The sequence below is a fragment of the Ochotona princeps genome, chromosome 24, assembly GCF_030435755.1.
Source record: "Ochotona princeps isolate mOchPri1 chromosome 24, mOchPri1.hap1, whole genome shotgun sequence".
Classification (NCBI taxonomy): Eukaryota; Metazoa; Chordata; class Mammalia; order Lagomorpha; family Ochotonidae; genus Ochotona; species Ochotona princeps.
In genome coordinates, this window is record NC_080855.1 from 20,204,531 (window position 1) to 20,227,935 (window position 23,405).

Genomic DNA, 23,405 nt, shown 5'->3' on the forward strand with positions numbered 1-23,405 from the left:
TCCCAGCTGCGGCCCTTGTGGCTCAGGGTATATGACTCTGATGACGTGTGACACAGGCCCCGCCCACTTAAGTGTGCGCATGCTCGGTGTAGGACCGATGTCTGACGTCCGTCGTTGCACACTAAAGAAACACTGCTCTTTTTCGATCGGCGACACAAACCAATAGCACACACGGTTAAACGTGTGAAAAGGAATTCCCGACGGCTTAAACTACCTTGGCAGGTGTGCTGGGATTTGAATTTTCGCTGCTGTCGTGGATGTAATACTGCATGCGTCCACATGGGGGCAGTGCCACGCCACCTCTTGTTCCTGGCCGGGCTGGGCTTCCTACTGCCCAGGGCGGCTTCCCTGCCCTGGCGACCTGAGAGCCGCGGATCCAGAGAGGAAAACCACGTTGGTAACAGTCTTTGCAAGTGTGGCCTCCCTCGATCCTGTTACCCCTGTTCAGGTTTCGTGGACAGTCCCCCTTCCAGGACTTTTGTCCCTCTATGCAGATTATGTCAGGGTTTTTTTGTTTTTAAAGAAAAGCCTAGTAAATACGGAGTTCCACCGTCCCAAATGTTGCTCCACATCTTTTTGAAGCAATAATGACCACCATGGATAAAACTCAAGTTTCCTTTGGGAGTTGTATTCTCCTTCCTCCCCCTCTCAGGAATTTGAAGTTCTTTCAGGACACTTTCTCCTAATTTACATTCATTTGGGGTTATCCAAGGAACACAGCCAGCCAATGCCCAGGGCTGCACCCCTCTCTGAGATGGCCACATCCTAACTTACATAGCTTGAAACATGTCAGCTGAGGTGGCCAAACAGACCTCACAGATGTGACGAGGGGTTCTCAGGTGCTCGTGGGAGCCAGGGTTAGCCAGCAGTGCTCCTTTGAAGAGAGAACCAGGAACTGGAGGAGAAGATGGGAAGATGGGAGCAGAGGTCCCTGAGACGTACCCCACGGTCTCCAGAAGAGGCAAGGAACTCGATTGCCCCCACTCCCATCCTCCAGGCTGGGACCTTGATTTTAGGGTTCTGACCTCCACAGCCCCGAGACTGGCCCTTTCGCATCGCTTTTGCAGCTGCCACACTAGTTTGGCAGGAACAAGAAACCCCTGCAGGGCTTCCTGTGGAGGTGGGACTGTCAGGGTCTGAACTCTGGGGCGCTGTGCGATCTTGGGAATGCTTTCAGCGTTGGGGTCCCTGCGGTGGGCTCAGAGGGACAGCACAGGTGGAGAGCGCAAGGGTTAAGTTTACTTGCCCTTCCAGTGAGTCGGCACTGCTCATACCCCAGAATGAAGCAGGCTGAAGCCAGGAGCCACAGGCTGCCAATGCATCTCCCACACAGGTACGGAGGGCCAAAGACTTGACCTTTCCAGGCGCACCAGCAGGGAGCTGGATTGGAACTGACGTGGCGCTCTGGTATGGGGGTGCAGGTGTCCTAAGCAGAGGCTCAGATGCCACCTCTTGCCCAGGCCTGACTGGGGCGTTCTAGCACATGGTGAGGGCAGTGGTGATGTGACCCTCGGGGACCTGAGTCCTCCACCCTCTCTCAGGAGCTCTGTGTGCCCACCAACCACAGTAGCACCCAGATGGGCCCTGACTGGCCCTGGCTGCCGAGTCCTGCCAGGATGGCAACCCCAGTAGGGCCAGTAGGGCCTCTCATGCATCTCCAGCACTCAGGACCTACACCCTGGAGTCAGGTGTACCTGCCCCAGGCTGGAGCCAGCTGCCCTAAGCACTCCCAGAACTCGTGTCCTGGGTCCTTGCCACAGACTGTTAGAAGGCCATAGCCTGCAGCCAAGGGAAGGGAGCAGGGCTCTGTCACTAACTGCCCCCTCTGCAGTCACTCAGGAGAGCCCTCCAGCCCTGGCAGCATCTGCTAACACCTTTGAGTCCTCCAGCTAGCTCCCAGATAGCTACATGCACGTTACCCAGCACCCACTAGGCTGAATCAGGCAGAAACGGATCATCCCCAGGGGAGGAAGAGCCAGATGCCAAGCTGTTCAGAGTCTGAAGCACTTCCCCAACCAGGAGAGGCCAGGCCGCCTGGCCGCTCCGCCCAGCTGTCCTCCCAGCCACGCCTCCCTGGGCTTGCTGACTTGTGTCCTCACTGATTTATGCTTTTGGGGCCGACAGCTGCCAGGGTGAGGCTGCAGAAACCCAAGCCACCCGACTCTGTTTCGCTTATGTTCCCTTGGGAAGGCAAAACAACTTCTGCAAAAATGGACCCCTGTATTCCTTGTGGAAACCCAAACAAAGAAGGAAAGTCCAGAGGAAAAAAACATGGCCTTTCATGTCTCCAAGCCCGTTGTCAATGTTTTTGGCTTCGGGAGAGAGTCACAGAGAGAAAGAGCTGGGGTTTCTTGTCTGTTGGAACAAACAAGCGTGCTTACTCACAGTGTGCTTTTTAAACGCGAAGCCACGTGCCTGAAGCTCAAAAAGATATCCTCGGTCCAGGACTGGCTTGCTCCAACTGCTGCCACAGCGTCTGGGACCTCCCCTCCAGGTACTTTGCTATGCAAATACGGAGGCTAGGGGCCAGTGGCTCAGCCCCCCTCCACCCTCATCCCAGGGCTTGCTCCACACCCCACCCTCTGGTGGAGAGGAGGTCCCCTATGGCAGTGCCAGGGTTCAAGTCCAGCTCCACTCCTCATTCCAGGTTCCTGCTAAATGCACGTCATGCCTTGGCTCCCTTCCACCCACAGGGGAGACCCACATTGGCTTTATCCTGGCCCAGTTCTGGCTGTTGTGGGCTTCTCTCTCTGCCTCTCAAATACGTGAAAATAAGCACATTTTGATAAATCACAGAAGACAGGGAGGCAGTCATGTCATAGCATGTACAGGTCTCCTGTGGCAGGTGCCCCTGCAGTCAGAGCTCTCCACCTGCCTGCAGAAGCCCGGTTCCTGTGAGCCCAAGACCTGCTCGCTCTGCTGCTTACACAGCCACAGCTCAGGGTGCCTGGATCTGACCAGCTACGCCCGGGGCTGTGTCCCTCCTGCAGGATGGGTGCACAGCCACGGCCCGGGGTGCCTGGATCTGACCAGCTACGCCCGGGGCTGTGTCCCTCCTGCAGGATGGGTGGCTAGTGCAGCGCTGAGAGAATCACACCCTGTCCCTGATGTTGGCAATACTCACCTGCCCCAGGCTGGGAACTGTATTCCAGTGCTGTCTTCTGTGGCTGCACCCCAAGGCTGTGGTCAGGAAACACTGGGAACCTGTTCTTTTACTTTTTTTTGGCAGCCACATTAGGAACCCAGTTTATTTATTTAGTTAGTTAGTTGGCACCCCCATATTTGTGATAGAATTAATATGCTGTACATACACTTCACCCATTTTAAGTATGTAATTCAGGTGGCACTGGGTTTTTAAATTTATTTATGTTCACTTTATTTAAAAGGTAGAGAGAGATCTTCCATCTGCTGGTTTCTCCTTCCCCCTCTCCGCCCCCCCCAAAACAAAAGCCTGCAACAGCCAGGGGCAGAGCTAAACTGAAGCTTGAAGAGCAGGACTTAATCCAGGATGCCCATCTGGGTGGCAGCGAGCCAAGGACTCCAGAGGTCACCTGCTCACCTCTGAGCGTGTGCATTCGCAGGAGGCTGGGCCTGAAACAGAAGGGCTGGGACTCGGCTGGGGGGTTCTGATAGGGGGTGAGGGCGCTCCAAGCAGGATCTTAATAGCAGCACCACAGTACCCGGCCACAGTCAGTGGTGCTGAACCAAGGTCCAGAGGTATGCAGCTGTCACCACAATTTCACAGCAGCCTTATCACCCCCTGCTCATTAGAAATCCCACCTGGGGGTGGCCTTGTGGCACAGTGGCAGAACCACCAGCCAACTGCGTTCGCAGGAAGCTGGGGTCAGGGACAGGGCTGGTGGGGAGGAAGACTCAGATCCGGGCTACTTCAATATGGGAATACAGTATCCCAGGCCAGTCATCGCTCAGCTCTTAGGGCCCCATGAGGCACCTCTGAACAGGCATTGCCAGTGACAGTTGGCTCTTGGCGCCAGCTGTGAGGAGTCAGCAAGTCAGAGCGAGGCGCAGAAGAGCCTGTAGCGAGGAGTGTGCTTGGGTTCCCGTGTACGCGAGGATGCCTCCCCCAGCCAGAAGCCCTTCCCTTCCGCCCCCTCCCACAGTGGTGAACAGGGCAGTTCTACCTGTCCCAGCTGACGGACCATAATCCACGAACAGGATGAAAGCTCCTGACAGAAGCAGAGAGAGAGGACAGACAGGCAGATGGGGAGGGAGGGGTGTGCCACCCGCAGCTCCACTCCGCTTTTTCTCGAAACTTCCAGGGCTGGGCAAGGCAGAAGCCAGGAGCCAGGAAGTCCGCCTGTGCCTCCAGCCTCCAGCGAGGGTGGCAGGAACCACTGCCTCCTGCGTGGAGCTGGATTGGGACTGGAGAGCTGGGACTCACCCCCAAGGGGCCACCACAGCGCCTGCCTGCCCCCCAAGGCCCTAGTGTCTGCATGTTTCCTGGCAGGGATAATTTTAGGGGCCTGCTTGGGTGAGAACTGGGGTGAACTGGGCGGGCTGAAGATCAGAGGGAGGCCTTCATTTTGCTCTGTGTTTTTGAGCCTCAACACTTGAAACACTTTTTTTTTTTTTTAAGAGAGCCCAACCTTCCATCTGCTGGTTCATTTTTGAAATGACCACAGTAGCAAGTTGTGCCAATCCAAAGCCAGAAGCCAGGAGCTTCTTCCAGGTCTCCTGTATGGGTGAGGGGTCCAAGCATTTGGGCCCTCCTCCACGGCCTTCCCAGGTGTATTGGGAGCTGAATGGGAAGTGGAGCAGCGGGAACTGAAAGTGGTGCCCGTATTGGGGGCTGGCATGGCAGGTGGCCGCTCTACTCCCTGCGCCTCACGTTGCTGTCTGCCTTGTCCCTCCTGGTGCGGGCCAGGAGCATTGTTCAGACTGCCCAGATATACCCACCTGCCTTGTGGAGAGGAGCCAACTGAGTCTTTTGCAGGTTACAAAGGGGGAAACACATATTTTAGCCTCGTGCAAAGCTTAACCAAATCGTGCAACCCCGTATTTTTATTTCTCCAATGAAATTCCCGAGGTTTCTAAGCTTTCACCAGAAAAGTATCTAGAAAGCTCCAACACACACACACACCCCAACAGGAGTTATCAGTAGCTTTCTTCTTTATGCTTTTCCATATTCTGCATTTCTGCCTTGGGTGTTTATTAAGCATCTACTGGGTCAGGCCTGGGTTAACGGAAGGGATGCAGCCAGAGACATGTACTGAATGCCTACAGGATACACTAATCCCATAATTGCACTTTGTCACACACTTTCTCACATTGTCCCCTCCACGCCCTGCTCTTCAGACCCGGCCTTGAGTCTGTATTGAAGTCTAGGGGCTCTGGTGTCCAGCGCCGGAGCTGCCGGAGCACTGGCAGCCACCCGGGAGGAGGTGGGGGAGACGGTCACGTGGGCGTCGCGCCGCGCGCCCTGGGGCCGCAGCCCCGCCCCGGCCCGGCCCAGCTCCAGTCCCTGCCCGGCCCCGAGCGCCAGCCCCCGCCGCGGCTCCGCTCCTCGCCGGACTCCACGCCCGCGCGTCCCGTGCCGCCCCAGCCCCTGCTCGCTGCCGCCGGCGCTCGCGACCCCTTGCGCCCCCAGGAAAGTCCCGTCCTCCCCGCGTGGACCCCCTGCTGCCTCCTCGGAGCGCCAGCCCCGCGCCCCGCTCGTCCGCTCCCCGGAGCTCTCGGGGGGAGCCCGCGCGTCCTGCACTCTGGAGCGCCGGGCCGCGAGCCTCTGGCCACTCCTCTGGATCCTCCCGTCGGTAGCGGCTGCCGCGCTCGTCTGCCCGGGCCAGGTAGGTGCGGGCAGGGCCCCGTAGGCCTGCTTGCCTCCCTCCCTTCCTCCTCTCGCACGGGTGGGAGCCACTGCCGTGAACGTGGCGCGCAGGGCGAGTGCGGGGGCTTGGCTTCTGCACCTTCAACTCCGCAGCTCCGTGTTTGTGTTTGTGGGTGAGCGGTGCTGTGCGTGCGGGAGGCGGTTGGCAAGCGATGGGCGGCGCACAGTCCGCCGAGGATGGGCGCAGCACCGCCTTTCTAGGTCTCCCAAGAGGGACCCGGAACTGCACCCCGCCCCCCCGCGACCCTGAACTGGTGGCGCGCCTGGCCCAAATTCCGACGACGGAGAGGGCTGTGTAGACGCGCCCTGACTGCATTGGCTGCAGGAGCTCGGGCGCTGGCAGGCCGGGCATTGCCTCGCAAGTGAAGCCCCGGCCTGGTTCCGCCCGCGTCCGCGTGTGGTGTTGTTGGGACCCTGGGGGAGCAGGTTAAGGAGCCACTTTGTGGGCTCGTCTTCCGGAAACCTGACTTCTGGGTCCTGTGTCACCAGGCGTTCCCTGCCCTTGGGGGCCACTCTGCCGTGCAAGCAGTAGGAAACACCCGCCGTGTGACTCACCCACCCTGGACTTGTTGCAGGATTCTCCCTGGTTGTCAGTTTCCTCGTCGGGAAAATGGGTGCAGCATTGGCACCCGCCCCTCCGTGGCGTTGGCAGGTCCAAGGCCCTCACCCAGCGCCCAACAGGTGTGAAGGCTTGCGACCTTAGGGAGTCCCCGATGGCAGAGAGCCCCAGGCAGGCTGTGGAGTCGTCTCTCCGATGTGAGAGGAGGAAGTGCCCCGTCTGATTGGCAGCGAGCCAGGCAGCAAGATGAACTGAGTCGGTTGGAGCCGAGATGGGGGTGGGGAGGTTATCTGGAAGGCTTCCCGGAGGAGAGGGTATCTGAGCAGGTTGAAGCAAGATGTAGAGCTTAGAGCTGGAGGTGTGCAGGATCCCTCTTCCGTGGGGCCTCCAGGGATCTCCTAAATTCAGTTATTAGCTCAGCCCAGCACACTGGTGACTTCCGGTGCCCGTGGCCGCGCTCCTCCGGGGTGTGCAGGGCGCGCGGTTCTTCTCTAACTGGAGAGGGGTGGGCAGGCCAGAAGACAGCGCCTTGGCACGTCTTGACCACTTGTCTACGTTGCAAAATTTGTAACTTTCATGTTTTTTCTGACTCTGCGGTGCTTGTTGAACCCATCCCTGATTGAATTTGTGGGCCACCACGTGGCTGAGTTTCGGCCAATAGGATGTTAGAACTTGAGGGGGCGTGGTGTGTGCCCCACTCGGCCCTGGCGGCACTTTCCCTAAGTTGCTGGGCCAGAGGATTCTGGGGACCAGAAGGAGGGTCCCGCTGTGGACCAACTGGAAGGAGTCTGAGGCCCTGCAGACTGTGGATCAGAACCCCCTCCCTTGGCCTCTCGCCTCCCCTGGTGGTCTTTGGGCTGGGATATGGGCTTGCATCACCCGGGGAGTCGCTGGGAAAAGGCTGGAGTGAGAGCAGGAGAAACCCCCCATTGGTTCCTGATCATTCTACGCGTGCAGCAGGAGGAGCGGGAGTGACAGCAGCCGGCTGGCTCGCCTGAAACGTGGAGGGTTTTGTGATGAGGGTGGGGTCTGTCCTGCTGACCAAAGAGCGACAGACAGGGAGAGACCAAGACCTGGTTCAGAACTCAAACGGCCATGATGGCTGGGGCTGGGCCTGGCGGAAGCTAGGAGCCTGGAACTCTACGCGGGTTTCCTGCGTGTATGGCAGGGGCCCAACCACTTGGGCCATTAGCTGGGGGATGGGCAGTGGGGGTGGGGAGGCAGCAGAGTAGCCCCCTGGAGGGCATGTTTAAGCTGCAGTTGCAGGGGCTAGTTCCAAGTAGGTAATGTGCATATCTGACAGGTTCCCGGCCAGGCTGCTGGTCCTGGAACCACACTTTCAGAACCCTTGGATGTGGGAAGTGATGGTTGAGTTTCAAGCCCTGGGTATGGTCTGCACCGGCTTCAACTCCAGCTCTCCAGCCCTGTGACTCAGCCAAGTTACTTACAGTTCCCTAGTGCGCAGGAGGAAGCTCATAGCCTCCTGGAACAGCACCGAGGAGGCTGCCTGGAGGAGGTAACATTGAGGCTGAGACTGGAGGGAGCAGCAGAATGGATGGGGAGGGTAGGCCAAGCCTGTGTCAGGCAGAAGACCCAGCCTGATTGAAGCCCAGGAAGAGGGAACCATGTCACCCTAGGGTGCTGAACATGTCTCTAAGGGAGAACATAGCAGCTGAGTCTGTGTAAGCGACACTGAAAAGCCATGAGCCTGTTGTAAGTGGAAGGAGGGGCAGCTCATCAGGGTGTGGAAAAATGGGCTTTATTTTTGTCACATCCCATTGTCTCAAGTGCAGTCACCTGGTCCCACCTAGATGAGGGAGGTGATGGGAAATGTAGTTACTGGCCAGACAGGAGCTGCTTCCTGGTCTCCCATGCAGGTGCAGGGTCCCAAGGCCTTGAACATCCTTCGCTGCTTTCCCAGGCCAGAGCCGGGAGCTAAATCTCAAGTGGAGCAGCCAGGACATGAACTGGTATCCATATGGAATGCTGGTGTTTGTAGGCGGAGAAGTAGCCAGTTGAACCACCCACCCTTGGCCTCTCTTTTGCTTTCTCATCAGTATGGAAGCCGTCCCTTCCCCCTCTCTGACCAGAGGATCTCAACCTCTACTTGATAGGCGAAGACAGCGTACTGTTAGCCTGGGCACGAAAGGGGTCCCACACCAGCCAGCATGTGGGTGGGCCAGGAATGTGGTGAAGGGTAGAGGAACAAAAACCCCATTTGTCATCCCAAGAAATCAGCCAGACAGGACCCAGCACAATGCCTCTGTAGCTAAATCCTTGCCTTGCACGTGCTGGGATCCCATGTGGGCGCTGGTTCATGTCCCAGCTGCTTCACTTCCCTTCCAGCTCCCTGCTTGGAAGAAACTCCTGGCTCCTGGCTTCAGATTGGCTCAGCTCTGGCTGTTGCAACCATTTTGGGAGTGAACCACAGATGGAAGATCTTTCTGTCTATCTCTTCTTCATTCTGTATATCTGCCTTTCCAATTAAAAAAAAAAATCTTAAAAAGAAATCAGACAAAATTGGATACGAAATAGTGAGGAGAAGCATATCGTACTTATTACCTGTGGAGATGTGGAACTATCAACATTTCTATCCACACCAGGATAGTTGGGAGTTGTCGTCTTAAGGGGAGGGAAGTAGGGCTGCCTGTGTACATTGTAAGTTGTTTACTGCCGTGTCTAACAGCAGCCCTTGTACGATTGGTATGATATTTAAAGTGTTATGCATTTTTCATTTTTATTTGAAAGGGAGGGAGAGATTAAAACTCCATCTCCTGGTTTGTTCCCCAATGACTCGTTCCCTAATTCCTCATTCCCAGGCTGAAGTTGGAACCTCCATCAGGATGGCAGGGACCCAAGTCCTTGGGCCCTCACCTCTGCCTCCCTAGCCAGAAACCAGAATAGAGATCAGAGTCTGGGACTCTCCGGGGTGCCAGCATCCCCAGTGGTGCTGTTTTTAACCATGTGCTTTAATGAAAGTATTTCTGAAATGAGACATAAGTAATATGGAGCATTCCAAAGTGGCAGAAAGCCTATTTGTAAAGTGAGCTAGGTCCAGTCTTCCTGCCCCTTAAAGAGGCAGGCCTATGGTGTCCTACAATTCAGAAGTCCAGGCAGGGCAGATGTTCGGCTTCCAGCCTATTTGGAATTGGAGTCCTTGATGATGCCATCAGTGTTTTTCTCCTGTTCTTGCCAACCTACATTTACGCCATCTTTGTTCAGTCTCAGATTCACAACCAGCAGCAAAGGACTGACCGGCAGCTTCTAGTCGCTGGGGAAACAAAGTCCCAGCTTTTGTTTGGGTGGACCGAAGTCACATGACCAACTTTGACCCAGTCATTGTGGCCAGGAGCCTCTCTGCTGTGATTGGCTGAGATCTGAATCACATGACACATTCACTCCACCCACCTGCCATGAGGGTCCAGAGAGGCGGATCCTGCTACAGAAAGCAGGTAGTGGACAGGAGGTGGGCCAGCTCTCAGTATGTGTAGGTCCACCATGGCCACCTTCGCCCCGCCCCTCATGCAGGGTGGTGGGGTTGGGGGGAAGGGACGTCCTGCCCCTGTCTGCAGCATAGAGGTAAACCCCAAGGTCCAGCGGCAGTGTGGTGCTCTGACCCTCAGGCCCTGCGATAGCTTGGCAAGCATAGCTCCTGGCCCGCCGTGCCTGCAGTAGAGCCCTGTGAGTTACTAGACACAGCGGGACTGGAGGTTTCCCGGGACCAGAACCCAAAATAGCCTGCTCCATGAGACCCTTGGAGAAGCTTGTCTGCCTCCTGGCAGAGGCCCAAGGCTCAGCCCTTCATGTTTGTGATAATGCACGTGATGGTGTCATAGCTTTTCCCTGTCAGTACCATCACCATGGGGGAGTGGATTCCAGGAGGCACCCAGGTGTTAGCCAGGAAGTTGAGGGAGGTTGGCAGGGCTGCAGCCCTGAGATCCTTCACCATAGGATTGTTGTCCCAGGCTGTGTTAGTGGTCCAGAGAGGAAGAGGACCATGTCTCAGTGAGGCCGGGGAGAACCTGGAGAATCCCAGTGCCTTGGGAACTGGGGTCCTGCTCTGAGTCTCAAACTCTGCTTCCGGGGAGTCATAGGGGTGTCCCCTCAGCATTACTTGCAACAGGCATCATGGAACTCTTACTGGTGGTTGCCAGGGCGGCTGCTGAGGACCCTTTGTGCATCTGGGGAAGCTGGCATTCCCAAATGCGAATGTGGGAGCAGCTGTCAGGTCAGGACCCTGGGTGTGGAGAGCTGGGTTTTCCTAAGCTGACCCTGCCCAAGAGTCAGTCTGTTGAGAGGGGTGTGAGTTCCGGTGATACGGGAGAGAAGTGCCTCCTGGACCTGATGGGAAGGAGATGACAGCACATTACACAGGTCTAAGTATTGAAGTCTGGAGATGGTGAGTCTAGCTTTGTGTACTGCCCGTTGGTGTAACAGACTGGCTCTGTCTCATGGCTCTGCAGCCTAGCACATGGCCTAACGCAGCTGCACAAGCTCCTGGGACTGCAGCTGCATTCCAGTCATAGGAAGACGGAGAAGGGAAGACGGCAGTCCCTCCATGCTGGAGGGGAGGTGTTCGTTGCAGTGGCAGCGGCACCTTTGGCCCGTGTCATGAGTACCTGGGTTTGAGGTCTTGCTCCATTCTCCATCCCAGCTTCTTGTTAATACCAACCCTCGGAGGCAGGGGTGATGGCTCAAGTATTGTAGGTCCCTGCCCTCTCCCCACCCCATGTGGGAGACCTGAATCCAGTGTCTGGCTCCTGGCTTTACCCTGGCCCAGCCATGGCTGCTGCTGGCCTTTGGTGGAGTGAACCAGCAGATGAGCAACCTGGTGCTCTCACTCTTACTCTTTGTCTGCCTTCAAACAAAACATGAAATCTTTGACATTGCACATGACCCATTGCTTATATCTCTGTGGCTAGATCTTGGTCACATGGCCATACCTAGCCGTAAGGAGTCTGGGAAATGTAGGCCTTCCCCTGAATGCATGGGCATAGCCCATAGCCAGTGGTTTTGTTATTAAGAAGGAAGGTGCAAACAGCTCTTTGGGGACAGCAAGTACTATGTCAGGTGCATTAAGAGCAAATTCATGGGCTGTTGTGTTAGGGCTGCCACCTGCAATGCTGGCATCCCATAGGGGCATTGTTTTGAGTCCCTGCTACTCCACTTCCAGTCTGGCTCCCTGGATAGTCTGGGAAACCAGCAGAAGATGGCCGGAGTGCTTGCTGTCATTTGGGAGATGTGGGTAAAGCTCCTGGCTCGTGGTTTTGGCCCAGCTTGTTCTTGACTGCCATACCAGGGCAGACTCAGTGCTTGTGTGCAGCCACTTATGCCTCCCAGGGTCAAAGGGATCAGGAGCAGGTCTCTGGCTGGTGGTGGTCCAGGGCTGGGATCTGGTCCAGAACCCCCTGTAAGCCAGTGTGGAGCTCCAGTCAGGCTGCTGCCCGTGTCAGTGCGCAAGTTGGCCATGTCAGTGGACTGATCAGGTTAGCAAGATGATCTGCAGCCGGGCCAGGATCTGTGCCTTTGATAGCCTGGCTCCAGAGCCCAAGCTCTTTATTATTATTATTATTTGGGGATTTATTTTTATTTCTATTTGGAAGGCAGATTTAACAGAGGAGGAGAGACAAAGAGAGAAGTCTTCCATCTACTGGTTCACTCCCCAAATGGCCACAGTGGTTGGAGCTAAGCTGATCTGAGGCCAGGAGCTAGGAGCTTCTGTGTTTCCCATGTAGGTACAGGGTCCCAAGGCTTTGATCTGTTCTCTACTGCTTTCCCAGGCCACAAGCAAGGAGCTGGGTGGGAAGTGGAGCAGCCAGGACATGAACTGACACCCATATGGGCTACTGGTGCTTGCAGGCAGAAGGTTAGCCAGTTAAGCCATTGTGCCCACCCAGAGTCTAATCTGTTAACTGCCTAGAAGTCTGCAGGCAGAGGCTATGGGTCGGGCCCCTCCCTGCCAGTAGTCAGGTTCCCAGAAGCTGCTGAGCTAGCTGGGCACCACGTTGCCTTGGTCAGCAGGGAAACTGACCCAGAGTTGACCAGTGTGGACTGGGTGCCAGAGAGTGGCAGGCCCAGAGCCCAGAACAGATTTGGGGAGCGGGCAGAGTCAGATGGCTGTGATGTTGGCTCCAGGCCTGTGACTGTGTCTCACCCAGACTATAAGAAACAAACTTGGCAGTTGAGACTGATTTGGAAACTGAGTGGAACATCAATGTCATGGTGATATAGTAAGGGAAAAGAACAGAAAAAGATATAAAAGAATGTGTCCCAAGGCTCTGGGCTGTCCTTGACTGCTTTCCCAGGCCACAAGCAGGGAGCTGTCAGGATCCTGGTGTTTTCAAGGAGAGGACTTTAGCTGCTAGGCTACCATGCAGGACCCCAATTTTAACTTTTGTATTTCATTCTTTTTTTTTTTTTTTAAGATTTATTTATTTTTATTGGAAAGGCAGATATACAGAGAAGAGGAAAGACAGAGAGGAAGATTTTCCATCTGATGGTTCACTCCCCAAGCGGCCACAATGGCTGGAGCAGAGCCAATCCGAAACCAGGAGCCAGGAGCACTTCCAGGTCTCCCACATGGGTGCAGGGTCCCAAGGCTTTGGGCCATTGGACTGCTTTTCCAGGCTACAAGCAGAGAGCTGGATGGGAAGTGGATCTGCCGGGATTAGAACCGGCACCCATATGGGATCCCGGTGTTCAAGGCGAGGACTTTAACTACTACACTATCACACTGGGCCCTGTGTTTCATTCTTTAAGCATATTCAGTTGTACCAGCTGCATTTGTTGCGAAGATTATTTCTCATTGCCTTATCTTGGCTTCCTGTTGAGAATCCTTTGACGTGAGTCAGGTAGGTCTGAAATGTTGTGAAACTCTCTTATCTAACTTTGTCTCCTGGGTATCAGAGGTTTCCCTTTCTTTCTGATGGTCACAAAGTATTTCACGGGGCAGAAAGATTGCCTCCGCCTGCGATGCTGGCATCCAAATGATTTTGTGTCCTGGCTACTCCATATCCGATCCATCCCACCTGCTCATGTTCCTGGCAAGGCAGAGGAGGATAGCCCCCACTGGAGACTTGGCAGAAGTTCTTGGCTTTGGCCTAGCTCCAGGCATTGCGGCCGTTTGGGGAGTGAACCAGCAGGTGGAAGATCTGTTTCTGTCAATTCATCTGTCTGTCAGTCTTTCTTTGTGTAATTCTGCCTTTCAAATAAATAATAATATACCTAAAAAAGTTTTAATTGAAAAACTAAAAAATTTTTTTGTTTTAATTTGAGAGGCAAAGATCAAGCGAGAGAGCTCTCCAATGGTCAGGGCTGGGCCAGGACCGAATCTGGGAGCCAGGAACTCGATCCAGGTCTCTCCAATGGGTGGCAGGAACCCAGTGGCTTAAGTCAATCTTGTGCCCCCCAGGGATCTAAGTTAGCAAGAAGCTGAGATCAGGAGCTGGAGCCAAGAACTAAGCATAGCTGCCGACATCTGAACCACTAGGCATAAGCGCTTGCTCTAAAGTACTGCCGTTCTTGTCCTGACCCTCCAACCGATGGACCTGTTGGGCTGGTGGCAGTTTTTTCCCCAGTTTGATCACACCTCTGAGAACACGCTCATTCTGGGGCCTTCTCTGTGTCAAGGACTACTTGGAGCCCTGGACACATGGGCAATGAGAAAATAAAAGGGAAGATTCTGACTTGGTAAAATCACTGGGAGGCAAATAGGGTGAAGTGCTAGGGGGCGATGGGTGCTGCGTGGAGGCAGTTGAGGGGATGGGGGCGAGGTGTTTTGCTGCTTTGGGAAGATTTCTCTGAAGAGTGACTTGAGGCAAGTTCTAAAATTTGAGAAGGGACCCACTGGAAAACATGTCAGACACTGGCTCAGTAAGTCCAAATGAGCTGTTTGTGTTCACAGAGCAGAGGTGTGGAAGCTGGGTGCTGGACAGAAGCCAAAGCTGGGCGAGCTGCAAGGCCGGGAGCCAGGAAACCGTCACCCTTGCAGCCAGGGCTTTTTTTTTTTTTTTTTTTAGATTTGTGTGCTTGGAAGGCAAAGTGAACCAGAGAACAATCTCCTCCTCTTCCTTTTTCTTTTGTTTTTCTAAAAGATTTATTTTTATTGGAAAGGCAGATTTTTTTAAAAAAAATACTAATTTTTATTGGAAAGTCAGATATACAGAGAGAAGGAGATACAGAAAGATCTTCCATCCACTGGTTCACTCCCCAAGTGAACAGCCAGAGCTGTGCCAATCCAAAGCCAGAGCCAGGAGCTTCTTCTGGGTCTCCCAAGCGGGTGCGGGGTCCCAAGACTTTTGGCCATCCTCTACTGCTTTCCTAGGCCACAGGCAGGGAGCTGGATGGGAAATGGAGTAGCCTGGACATGAACCAGCACCCTGGCATGAGCAAGGTGAGGATTTAGCTACAGAGCCATCATGTTGGGCCCACAGAAAACAATCTTCTGGGCCTGGCGGCGTGGTCTAGTGGCTAAAGTCCTCGCCCTGAACATGCTGGGATCCCATATGGATACCGATTCTAATCCTGGCAGCTCCACTTCCCATCCAGCTCCCTGCTTGTGGCCTGGGAGGGCAGTTGAGGACGGCCTAGAGCATTGGGACCCTGCACCCATGTGGGAGCCCAGGAAGAGTCTCCTGGCTTCGGATTGGCACAGCACAGGCCGTTGTGGTCACTTGGGGAGTGAATCATCGGATGGAAGATATTCCTCTCTTTATATCTGACTTTCCAATAAAAATAAATAAATCTTTAAAAAACAAAACAAAACAAACAAACAAACAAAAAAAACCAATCTTGTAACTTCTGGTTCACTCCCCAGATGACCACAACAGCCAAAGTAGGGTTAGGCCAAAGCCAAGAGGTGTGTCCTGGTTTCCTGCATGGGTGGCAGGACGCAAGCATTTGGGCCATCCTCTGTTGCCTTCCCAGGCCATTAGCAGGGAGCTGGGTTAGTTGTGGAGCTGCTGGAATGTGAACCAGGGTGGCCTGGGGCAGCTTGACCTACTGCACACACCATCCCAAAAGGCGTCCGGTTTTACTACAATGTGGGGGGAGGTTGCCAGAGGGTGTTAGGCAGAGTGGTAACTGGATATAGTGTCAGTTCCCGATGGATGCCTCTGACTGCTTCCGAGCCATTTCTTTTCTTTCTTTCTTTTTTTTAATATTCATTTATTCATTAATTACATTGCATTACATGACACAATTTCATAGGTACTGGGATTCCCCCCCCTTCACCCCAAACCCTTCCCCCATCATGAATTCCTTCACCTTGATGCATAACCACAGCTCAAGTTCCGTTGAGATTCCCTAATTAAAAGTTTACACCATACAGAGTCCAGCGTCCCACTTGTCCAGTTCAAGTTCAACGGCCTCTTAGGGAGGCCCTCTCAGGTTTGTAGGCAGAGCCAGCAGAGCGTCACCTCGATCAATTAGAACCGAGCCATTTCTTTTCAAGCAGAGTTCTTAGAAGTGGAATGACTGGATGCACAGGTCTGGAATATTGAAATGTCCCTGGAGACTGCCAACTGCCTCCTCAAAGACAACTTGGTGTTCTCCTGTCCCAGGGGTGCTGGTCCTCAGGTGAACAGTGTGTTTGTGTACGGTGAGGTGCTCAGTAATGCACCTGTGCTTCTCTTACAGGACCCTCACTGCTGCACTTGCCCCGGAACTCTGGCTTTGCCGCGTTCACCTTGGCTAACACAGACACCCCTGGAACATGGCCGACGAGGACCTCATCTTCCGCCTGGAAGGCCTTGGTGGCAACCAGTCCTCCCAGGCTGGCCACAGTGGTGATTCCGATTCAGACAGTGATGATGAGGAAGGCTACTTCATCTGCCCCATCACAGATGACCCCAGGTCCAACCAGGATGTCAATTCCAAGGTCAATAACTACTACAGCAACCTAACCAAGAGCGAACGCTGTGGCTCCACCGAGTCCCCAGCCAACTCCTTTCACTTCAAGGTGAGTGAATAGCTTATCTGCCCCTAGAGACAGTGAGTGGGGGTCACTGGTTGAGGTCTTCCCTCTTTCAAAAGCTTTGGCCAGTGCTTTGAATTCTGGGTCCAAGAGTGTGAAGGAGCTGGAAGGATGCTGTAGGTGAAACACAGATGTTATCTTAGAGTGGTGTTCAGGTATCTGCTTGGGACCAACCCACTACTGGCTTGTAAAAATCTTTGGATGAATCTTGACCAAAGTGTTTTTGTTTTAAGATTTGCTTATTTATTTGAAGTAGTTACAGAGAGAGAAAGAGAGGAGGCCTTCCAACAGCTGGTTTACTCCCCAAATGGCCACAACCCCTGGAACTGGGTTGGTCCAACGCCAGGAGCCAGGAGCTTCTTCCAGGTCTCCCATGTAGTTGCAAAGGCCTAAGGGTTTGGAATAGCTGGGACTTGAACTGGTGCTCATGTGTGATATGAGCCCCAAAAGGCCACAGCATCAGCCTCGATGTTATTTTTTGAACATAGGCAACACAGTCATATAAACCTGGTCAAGCTATCAGGCATACCCCAGTGCATGTATTTTTTTTTTAAAGATTTATTCATTTTATTACAGCCAGATATACACAGAGGAGGAGAGACAGAGAGGAAGATCTTCCGTCCGATGATTCACTCCCCAAGTGAGCCGCAACGGGCCGGTGCACGCCGATCCGAAGCCGGGAACCTGGAACCTCTTCCAGGTCTCCCACGTGGGTGCAGGGTCCCAATGCATTGGGCCGTCTTCGACTGCTTTCCCAGGCCACAAGCAGGGAGCTGGATGGGAAGTGGAGCTGCCGGGATTAGAACCGGCGCCCATATGGGATCCCGGGGATTTCAAGGCGAGGACTTTAGCCGCTAGGCCATGCCGCCGGGCCCAGTGTATGTATTTTTAAAGAACTGGAGCAGGAGAGAATAGGACAGAAGATGTTGGTAAGCACTGCAAAGTGTGAAGATCTTACTTTTGAGAAGTATACATGGCAGTTGCACCTTATCTGCAGGGCTGTATTCCGTGACTCCCAGTTGATGCTGGACAGCACAGAGTACCCAGGCTCCCCAGTAAAGAAAATGTTCTTTCTCAGGTTGTCATTGTGGTACAGTGGGTTAAGCTATTGCTTGCAACAGCAGCATCCCATTTAGGCATTGGTTTGTGTTCCAGTTGCTCCACTTCCATTCCAGCTTCCTGCTGATGTCCTGGGAAAGCAGTGGAAGATAGGGCTCAGGTGCTTGCGTTCTTACACCCACATGGAAGACCTGGATGAAACTCCTGGCTCATGGTTTTGGCGTAACTCAACCCTGGCTTTCCGGCTGTTTGGGGAGTGAACCAGTGTATGGAAGATGTTTCTCTTTGTCTCTCCCTCTGTCTGCAACTCTTTCAAATAAATAAATAAATTTTAAAAAGAAAAAAAGAGCATTCTTTTCTGTACTTAATAGGCACTTTGAAAAGCTTCTGGAAGGTAAAATGAAAGATGAGTTTATTTTGTTGCAAAATGCCTTAGGAGTTCATAGTTCTTAGGTAATAGGGATTCTCCATGAACTTTCTGAGGGCTCCTGATATGCATGGGTTTCAAGATTTCTTTGCGCCTAAACAAACTTGTCTTATCAGCCCATTTTCCATTAACGCTTTGTACATTACAAAGGCTGAAGTTTACTTTAGAAGCTAGAACCAGTAAGAAAGTAATGACAATAGCAAACAATACAATGGAACAGCTACAACAGTGTGCACTAGTAGATGTTATGTGAACAGGATCTGTGAGCTCTTTTCACCACAAAGCAAAAACCCAGATGCAATAAATCACTCAAGGAGTCTTTATTTCAACAGAGGAGAGAGCCATGGGGCAGGGAGAAAGCAGGAACAGAGGGAGAGAGAGAGAGGAGGGCAGAGTGAAGAGAGCGAGAGGAGAAGAGAGAGTGCAAAGGGCAGAGGCACCTCCACAGCCTCGAGGTGCGTACGGGGAGGTGGGTACGGGGAGTGCGGGGTCAAGTTGGCAGATGCGCCTGTGGGTGGAAACCAGGGATAAATGCCCCAGGGGATTGGTGGTGTGCACAGGTTTGACCCTGAGGGTCCCTAAGCTTCCTTAGGCAAGTGGGCCTCAGGGGACTGAGACCTAGAGGATTTACTGTGGTGCTGAGTCAACAGGTATTCAAGGCGTTCCAGGTGGTGCTGCGTCCAGGATGGTGGGAGCACCCTCAGGGTCGCTGTTCCAGTCTCTCTTTACAGGGTCTCATTCTCGAAGTGGCTTACTGTTCTGGGTGTGTGTCTCGCTTTTGGTACTGTCTTCTATTGACTGTGGGTAACTGAGATGAGGGACCTCAAAACCACAGAGAAGGGGTTACCACTGTGCCCACCTATTGACACCCGGAGATGTGACTGTTGGTGAGCATCTTGTGATGTACCTGTTGTTAATTATAAAAAAAAAAAAAAAAAAACATTTAACAACATGCTGTTACTGAAAGCCGTCTGGCAGGAAGCAACCTCGGTACTTAAAGACATGAAGTAATGCCAACTGCGTTTCCTTACTGCAACGGGGGGATCTGAAATCAGACTACTGGGCCTTGGGTACTAAGGCTGACAGCTGCAGACATGTTTCTTCCCGTCTTACCTGGTGAGACGGGGAAATAAAGGAAGGATAATGGGCCATTAGTTACTAGAAATGCGTCTCAGGAGCACTGACAGAATGAGCTCAGCTGGCATTTGTAGCCATTCTGCGTGGGTACAACCTCAGCATTAAAAAAAATGCTATCTGATAGGCAGGGGGAGGGAGAGCAAGAGCGTGCACTCCTGTCTGCTGCAACAGCTGGAGGACAGGAGCCAGGAGCCGGAAGCTCCGTCTGGGTCACCCACGTGGGTGGCAGGAAGCAGCTGTCACCTGCTGCCTCCCTGGGCGTGCTGAGGTTAGCAAGGAGCTTGAGTTAGAAACTGGGGCTCGGCGTTGATTCCAGCCAGGCACTGTGACAAGGCACTGTGACAAGGGTGTCTTCACCACTAGGCTAAACAATCCTCCTCTTCGGTATTTTCTTAAATGACCTTGAGTTGTATAGTGTGTCCTGTAAGTACTTGGTAAACCTTCCTTCCCTTTCTGTCCCCATGTCTGTGTCTGTCACCCTGACTGTGTGTCACTGGCTCTCAGAATGAATGGCTTTTAAACCCTTTCCAGAGATTCATTCTCTTTTTCCACATTTGTTCACTGGTCAGACTTCACTATGGAAAGTTTCCAATGGGAGCACCTTTTGGATTGTCCAGGGTTGCAGTAAAGATTCTGATGTTCTGCCCTACATCTCTGTGCATGCATGAGTATAGGGACATGATGGCGGGTGCAGTCCTGCCTGTTAGTGTGGCCAGAGAGCTGCTGCTGGAAGCCGGTCCTTGTTTTGTGAGGGATCTGTGTTCAAAGCATGGCAAAGCTGGCATATAGGAACCCAGGACAGGAGAATGTGACAACTCAATATAATGGCCAGTGGGGGCATTGTCCTGTTTAGTCTTTACAAGCAGCAGGGATTTCTTTTTTATTTTTATTTTTAAGATTTATTTATTTTTGTTGGAAAGATATACAGAGAGACATAGGGACAGAGAAGAAGATCTTCCATCCACTGGTTCACTCCCCAAGTGGCCACAATGGCTGGAGCTGTGCCGATCCAAAGCCAGGAGCCAGAAGCTTCTTCCGGGTCTCCATGTGGGTGCCAGAATTGTGGCCCAGCTGATTAAGCCACTGCTTGGACTGCTATAACACACCACTGGGGGATCTGGGCTGCTGCACAGTCCAGGCCACTCCCTGCTGATAAAAACAAACAAACAAACAAACAAACAAACAAAAAACAGCTAGGTATTGTAGCTTAGCCAGTTAAGCCATGGCTTGTGGTGCTGGCTTCCCACACGAATGCTAGTTTGAGTCCCAGCTGCTCTGCTTGCGATTCAGCTCCCTGCCAGTACACATGGAAAAACTGCAGAACATAACGCAAGTCCCTGGGCCCCTACCCTATGTGGCAGACCCTGGAGAAGCCCCTGGTTTCTGACTTTAGCCTGGCTCAGTCCTGATCATTGCAGCCATTTGGGTGTAGTAACCAGCGGCTACTCTCTCTCTCTCTCTCTCTCTCTCTCTCTCTCCTTCACTCTCTGTGTAACTCTGTCTTTCAAATAATTTATAAAACTTTAAAAACGTAACAGGAGCCCAAGCATAGAGGAATGAAAATTGGAAACTTATATAAAAAAGTTATCATAGTACTGTTCAGGAAGCGCTCACTTGGGGCTTGAGATAAAAACTGCTGTAACTTTTCTCTCGTTAGGAAATTAGTAATTTCAGTTCCTGGTGACATTTGGGTGATTTTTGTTTTTGTTCTCAGGGCCGCAGTTTTAGCTTCAGTCACACTGGGGCCAGGGACTCCAGAAATAGCCCTGGGGTCTCCTCTGGGGTAGGGAGCCCCCACAGGGACGGGTGGCTGCAGCTCATCTATTTTCATTCCAAGGCGTGGGAAGGGCTGGGGAGTGGGGGTCCCAGGTCCCACCTCAGTTCTCATGTCTCTCTAGGGGAACCTTCTGCATCACAGACAGGACACTAATGGAACGCAGGGTTTTCATACAAGCAAAGATGACCTTTCCAAGTGATTATACGGAAAACCACTGCTTAATATTTATTTTGTATATGTGGAAAAAAATTCCATGCAAAGCCCTTGGCTCAGGGCTGGTCTATTTTAACAGATACCCTCCCCCCCCCAAAAAATTTGTTTTTCTTATGTGCTGCTCATAATTGAAAAAGTAAGTTGAGGTGTAATATAGATGCATTGTTTTTGTTTGCTTGAGAAACATCAGCTGCTTCACTCTGCAAATGTCTACAACAGCCAGGGCTCGACCAGGCTAAGGCCAGGACCCGACCAGGCTAAAGCCAGGGACTGACAGCTGAGTCTGGGTCTCAGGTGCAGGGCAGGGACCCAGTTACTTGAGCTGCCAGCTGCTGCTTGCCAAGAAGCCAGATTGGAAGTAGAGCCAGGACTCCGCAGGCACTTCAGTTTAGGGTCCAAGCACCCCAACTGGCATCCTCACTATCCGGCCAAGAACTTGTCCCTCAGAATGAGTGTTATTTTTTTTAAAAAAGATTTATTTTATTCTTATTGGAAAGGCAGATATACAGAGAGGAGGAGAGACAGAGAAGAAGATGCTCCATCCGATGGTTCACTCCCCAAGCAGCCACAACAGCTGGAACTGCACCGATCCACAGCCGATCCCCTTCCACCTCCCAACACACTGATCAGTGAATAACCCTTGTTTAAAGCCCTCACTTCTGCAAGGCGGAGTTCACACTCCTCTTGAGGACGTGCCCATGGTCTTGGAACTGGCTCTGTCCCCGTCTCCTCCCCTCCGCCATCTCATAGCTCCTGCAAAAGGCTTCACTCTCTCCTTTTCTCACCTCAGTCTCAAACTTCTTTTAGCAGATGGCTCAGCCTGTTACCGTTGTGGTCCTGGCTCCTTCCCCACCTGATTTCCAAACTCCCAACTCTCTCTAACTCATCACCTATGCTTTGGGCAGCTCCAAGTGTACCCATCACCTTCCAGGACCTGTTCCCTACTTGTGAGTTGCTCCCTGACTTGTGCATGGTGGACTCTGGGTGAAATGCCTGTGCATGTGTGGATGATATGGGGCTTGAATGGCCCACCATCCAAGGTCATCAAGGACAGGCTCTGCAGGGCCACTCTTGCCCATGACCACTTTCTGGGGTGGGGGTGGGGGAGCAGTTTAATTTTTCCAAATCGCATTCTCCCTGGTGCCCCGCGGCCTTGACTGTCTTTTTACCATTGGCAGGGATGTTGAACTGGGATGGCCACTGGTGTTCTCCAGGGAACACCGACCGTGCAGCTGTTGGGTGTGTGTTGTGAAGATCCTATCACTGTCAAGGCGCAGCCCTGGGAATGTGTCAGAATCATTGGGGAGCTCTGCCCTCTCAACAGATTCTCGTGCAAAGGGTGTTAATCATAACGTGGGAACGTGCTCCTGCTGCTGAGTTAAATATGAAAATAGAAATAGGGTGTGAGCATGGCTGTGCCCAACACACACAAGAGTCTGAGTTACAGCCCAGGAACCTGCCCTCGGGTAGTCACCGTGAGCCCATCTTACATCTCCTTTTTTGTTTAATTTCTAGAACAAACATATGTGACAGGTAGACATTTTTCATTTTTAAAATGAAGTCAGAACTTTTTTTAAAAAATTTATTTTATCGTTATTGGAAAGTCAGATATACTGAAGGGGAGACAGAGAGGAAGATCTTCCATCAGCTAGTTCACTCCCCAAGCGGCCGCAACTGCCAGAACTGAGCCAATCCGAAGCCAGGAGCGCAGAACCTCCTCCAGGTCTTCCCTGCGGGTGCAGGGTCCCAAGGCTTTGGGCCGTCCTCAACTGCTTTCCCAGGCCACAGGCAGAAAGCTGGATGGGAAGCGTCGCTGCCAGGAGGCCTAGGCAGGGTTTTCTGCCTTTACCTGCTGCCCATACATGCACTTCCTTACGCATGTGTGTCTGTGTCAGGCATGGGTGCTCTGCTGAAGAGCTCCGCAAAGGCGAGCTGGCTGGGACAGGACATTTGCATGCTTCAATTTGCCCTTCAGAGAGGTTACAACAGTGTGGGTGCCCCCACTGTGCGTGGTCACACCTGCACCCCACGCCCTTGATGGCCAACCTTGATTGTACTCGCACGGTTAGCTCTCTGAGGGCGACTCTGACACCTTGATCCAAGACAGCAGTCACCCCAGAGGCCAGGAAGCCGGCTTGGGATGACTCATCAGAGGGTTGGTGTTCCCTGTCCACTCAAGGCCAGAGGCCCCACTCTGGCAGGCTCTGCCTAATGAGGGCTAGGGACCAGAGGAAGTAACTTGGAGTTCATGTTTGCCTGTGCTCTGGAATGCAGCATGGTGTGTGTGTGGCGGGGTGGGGAGGGGCTTGGTCCTCCTGTGCTCCAACAAGACAAAGGCCTGGACGATGGAGAAATCAGAGTAACACTGGCATGGGGAGGCCCCGTGACCTGCCATCTGGAGAACAGGTGACAGCT

At 53.0% G+C, this 23,405-nt stretch overlaps 1 protein-coding gene across 1 annotated transcript in view; it reads left to right on the forward strand.

The window, feature by feature from the left end:
- Positions 1-5,464: 5,464 nt before the first annotated feature.
- Positions 5,465-23,405, forward strand: part of EEF2K (eukaryotic elongation factor 2 kinase) — a 45,732-nt gene continuing 27,791 nt past the window's right edge. Inside the window, exons 1-2 of the mRNA XM_058680256.1 lie at positions 5,465-5,804; positions 16,041-16,362. Coding sequence (XP_058536239.1) covers positions 16,117-16,362 — 246 coding nt within the window. The 5' untranslated portion in view covers positions 5,465-5,804; positions 16,041-16,116. The remainder of the gene's footprint in view (positions 5,805-16,040; positions 16,363-23,405) is intronic.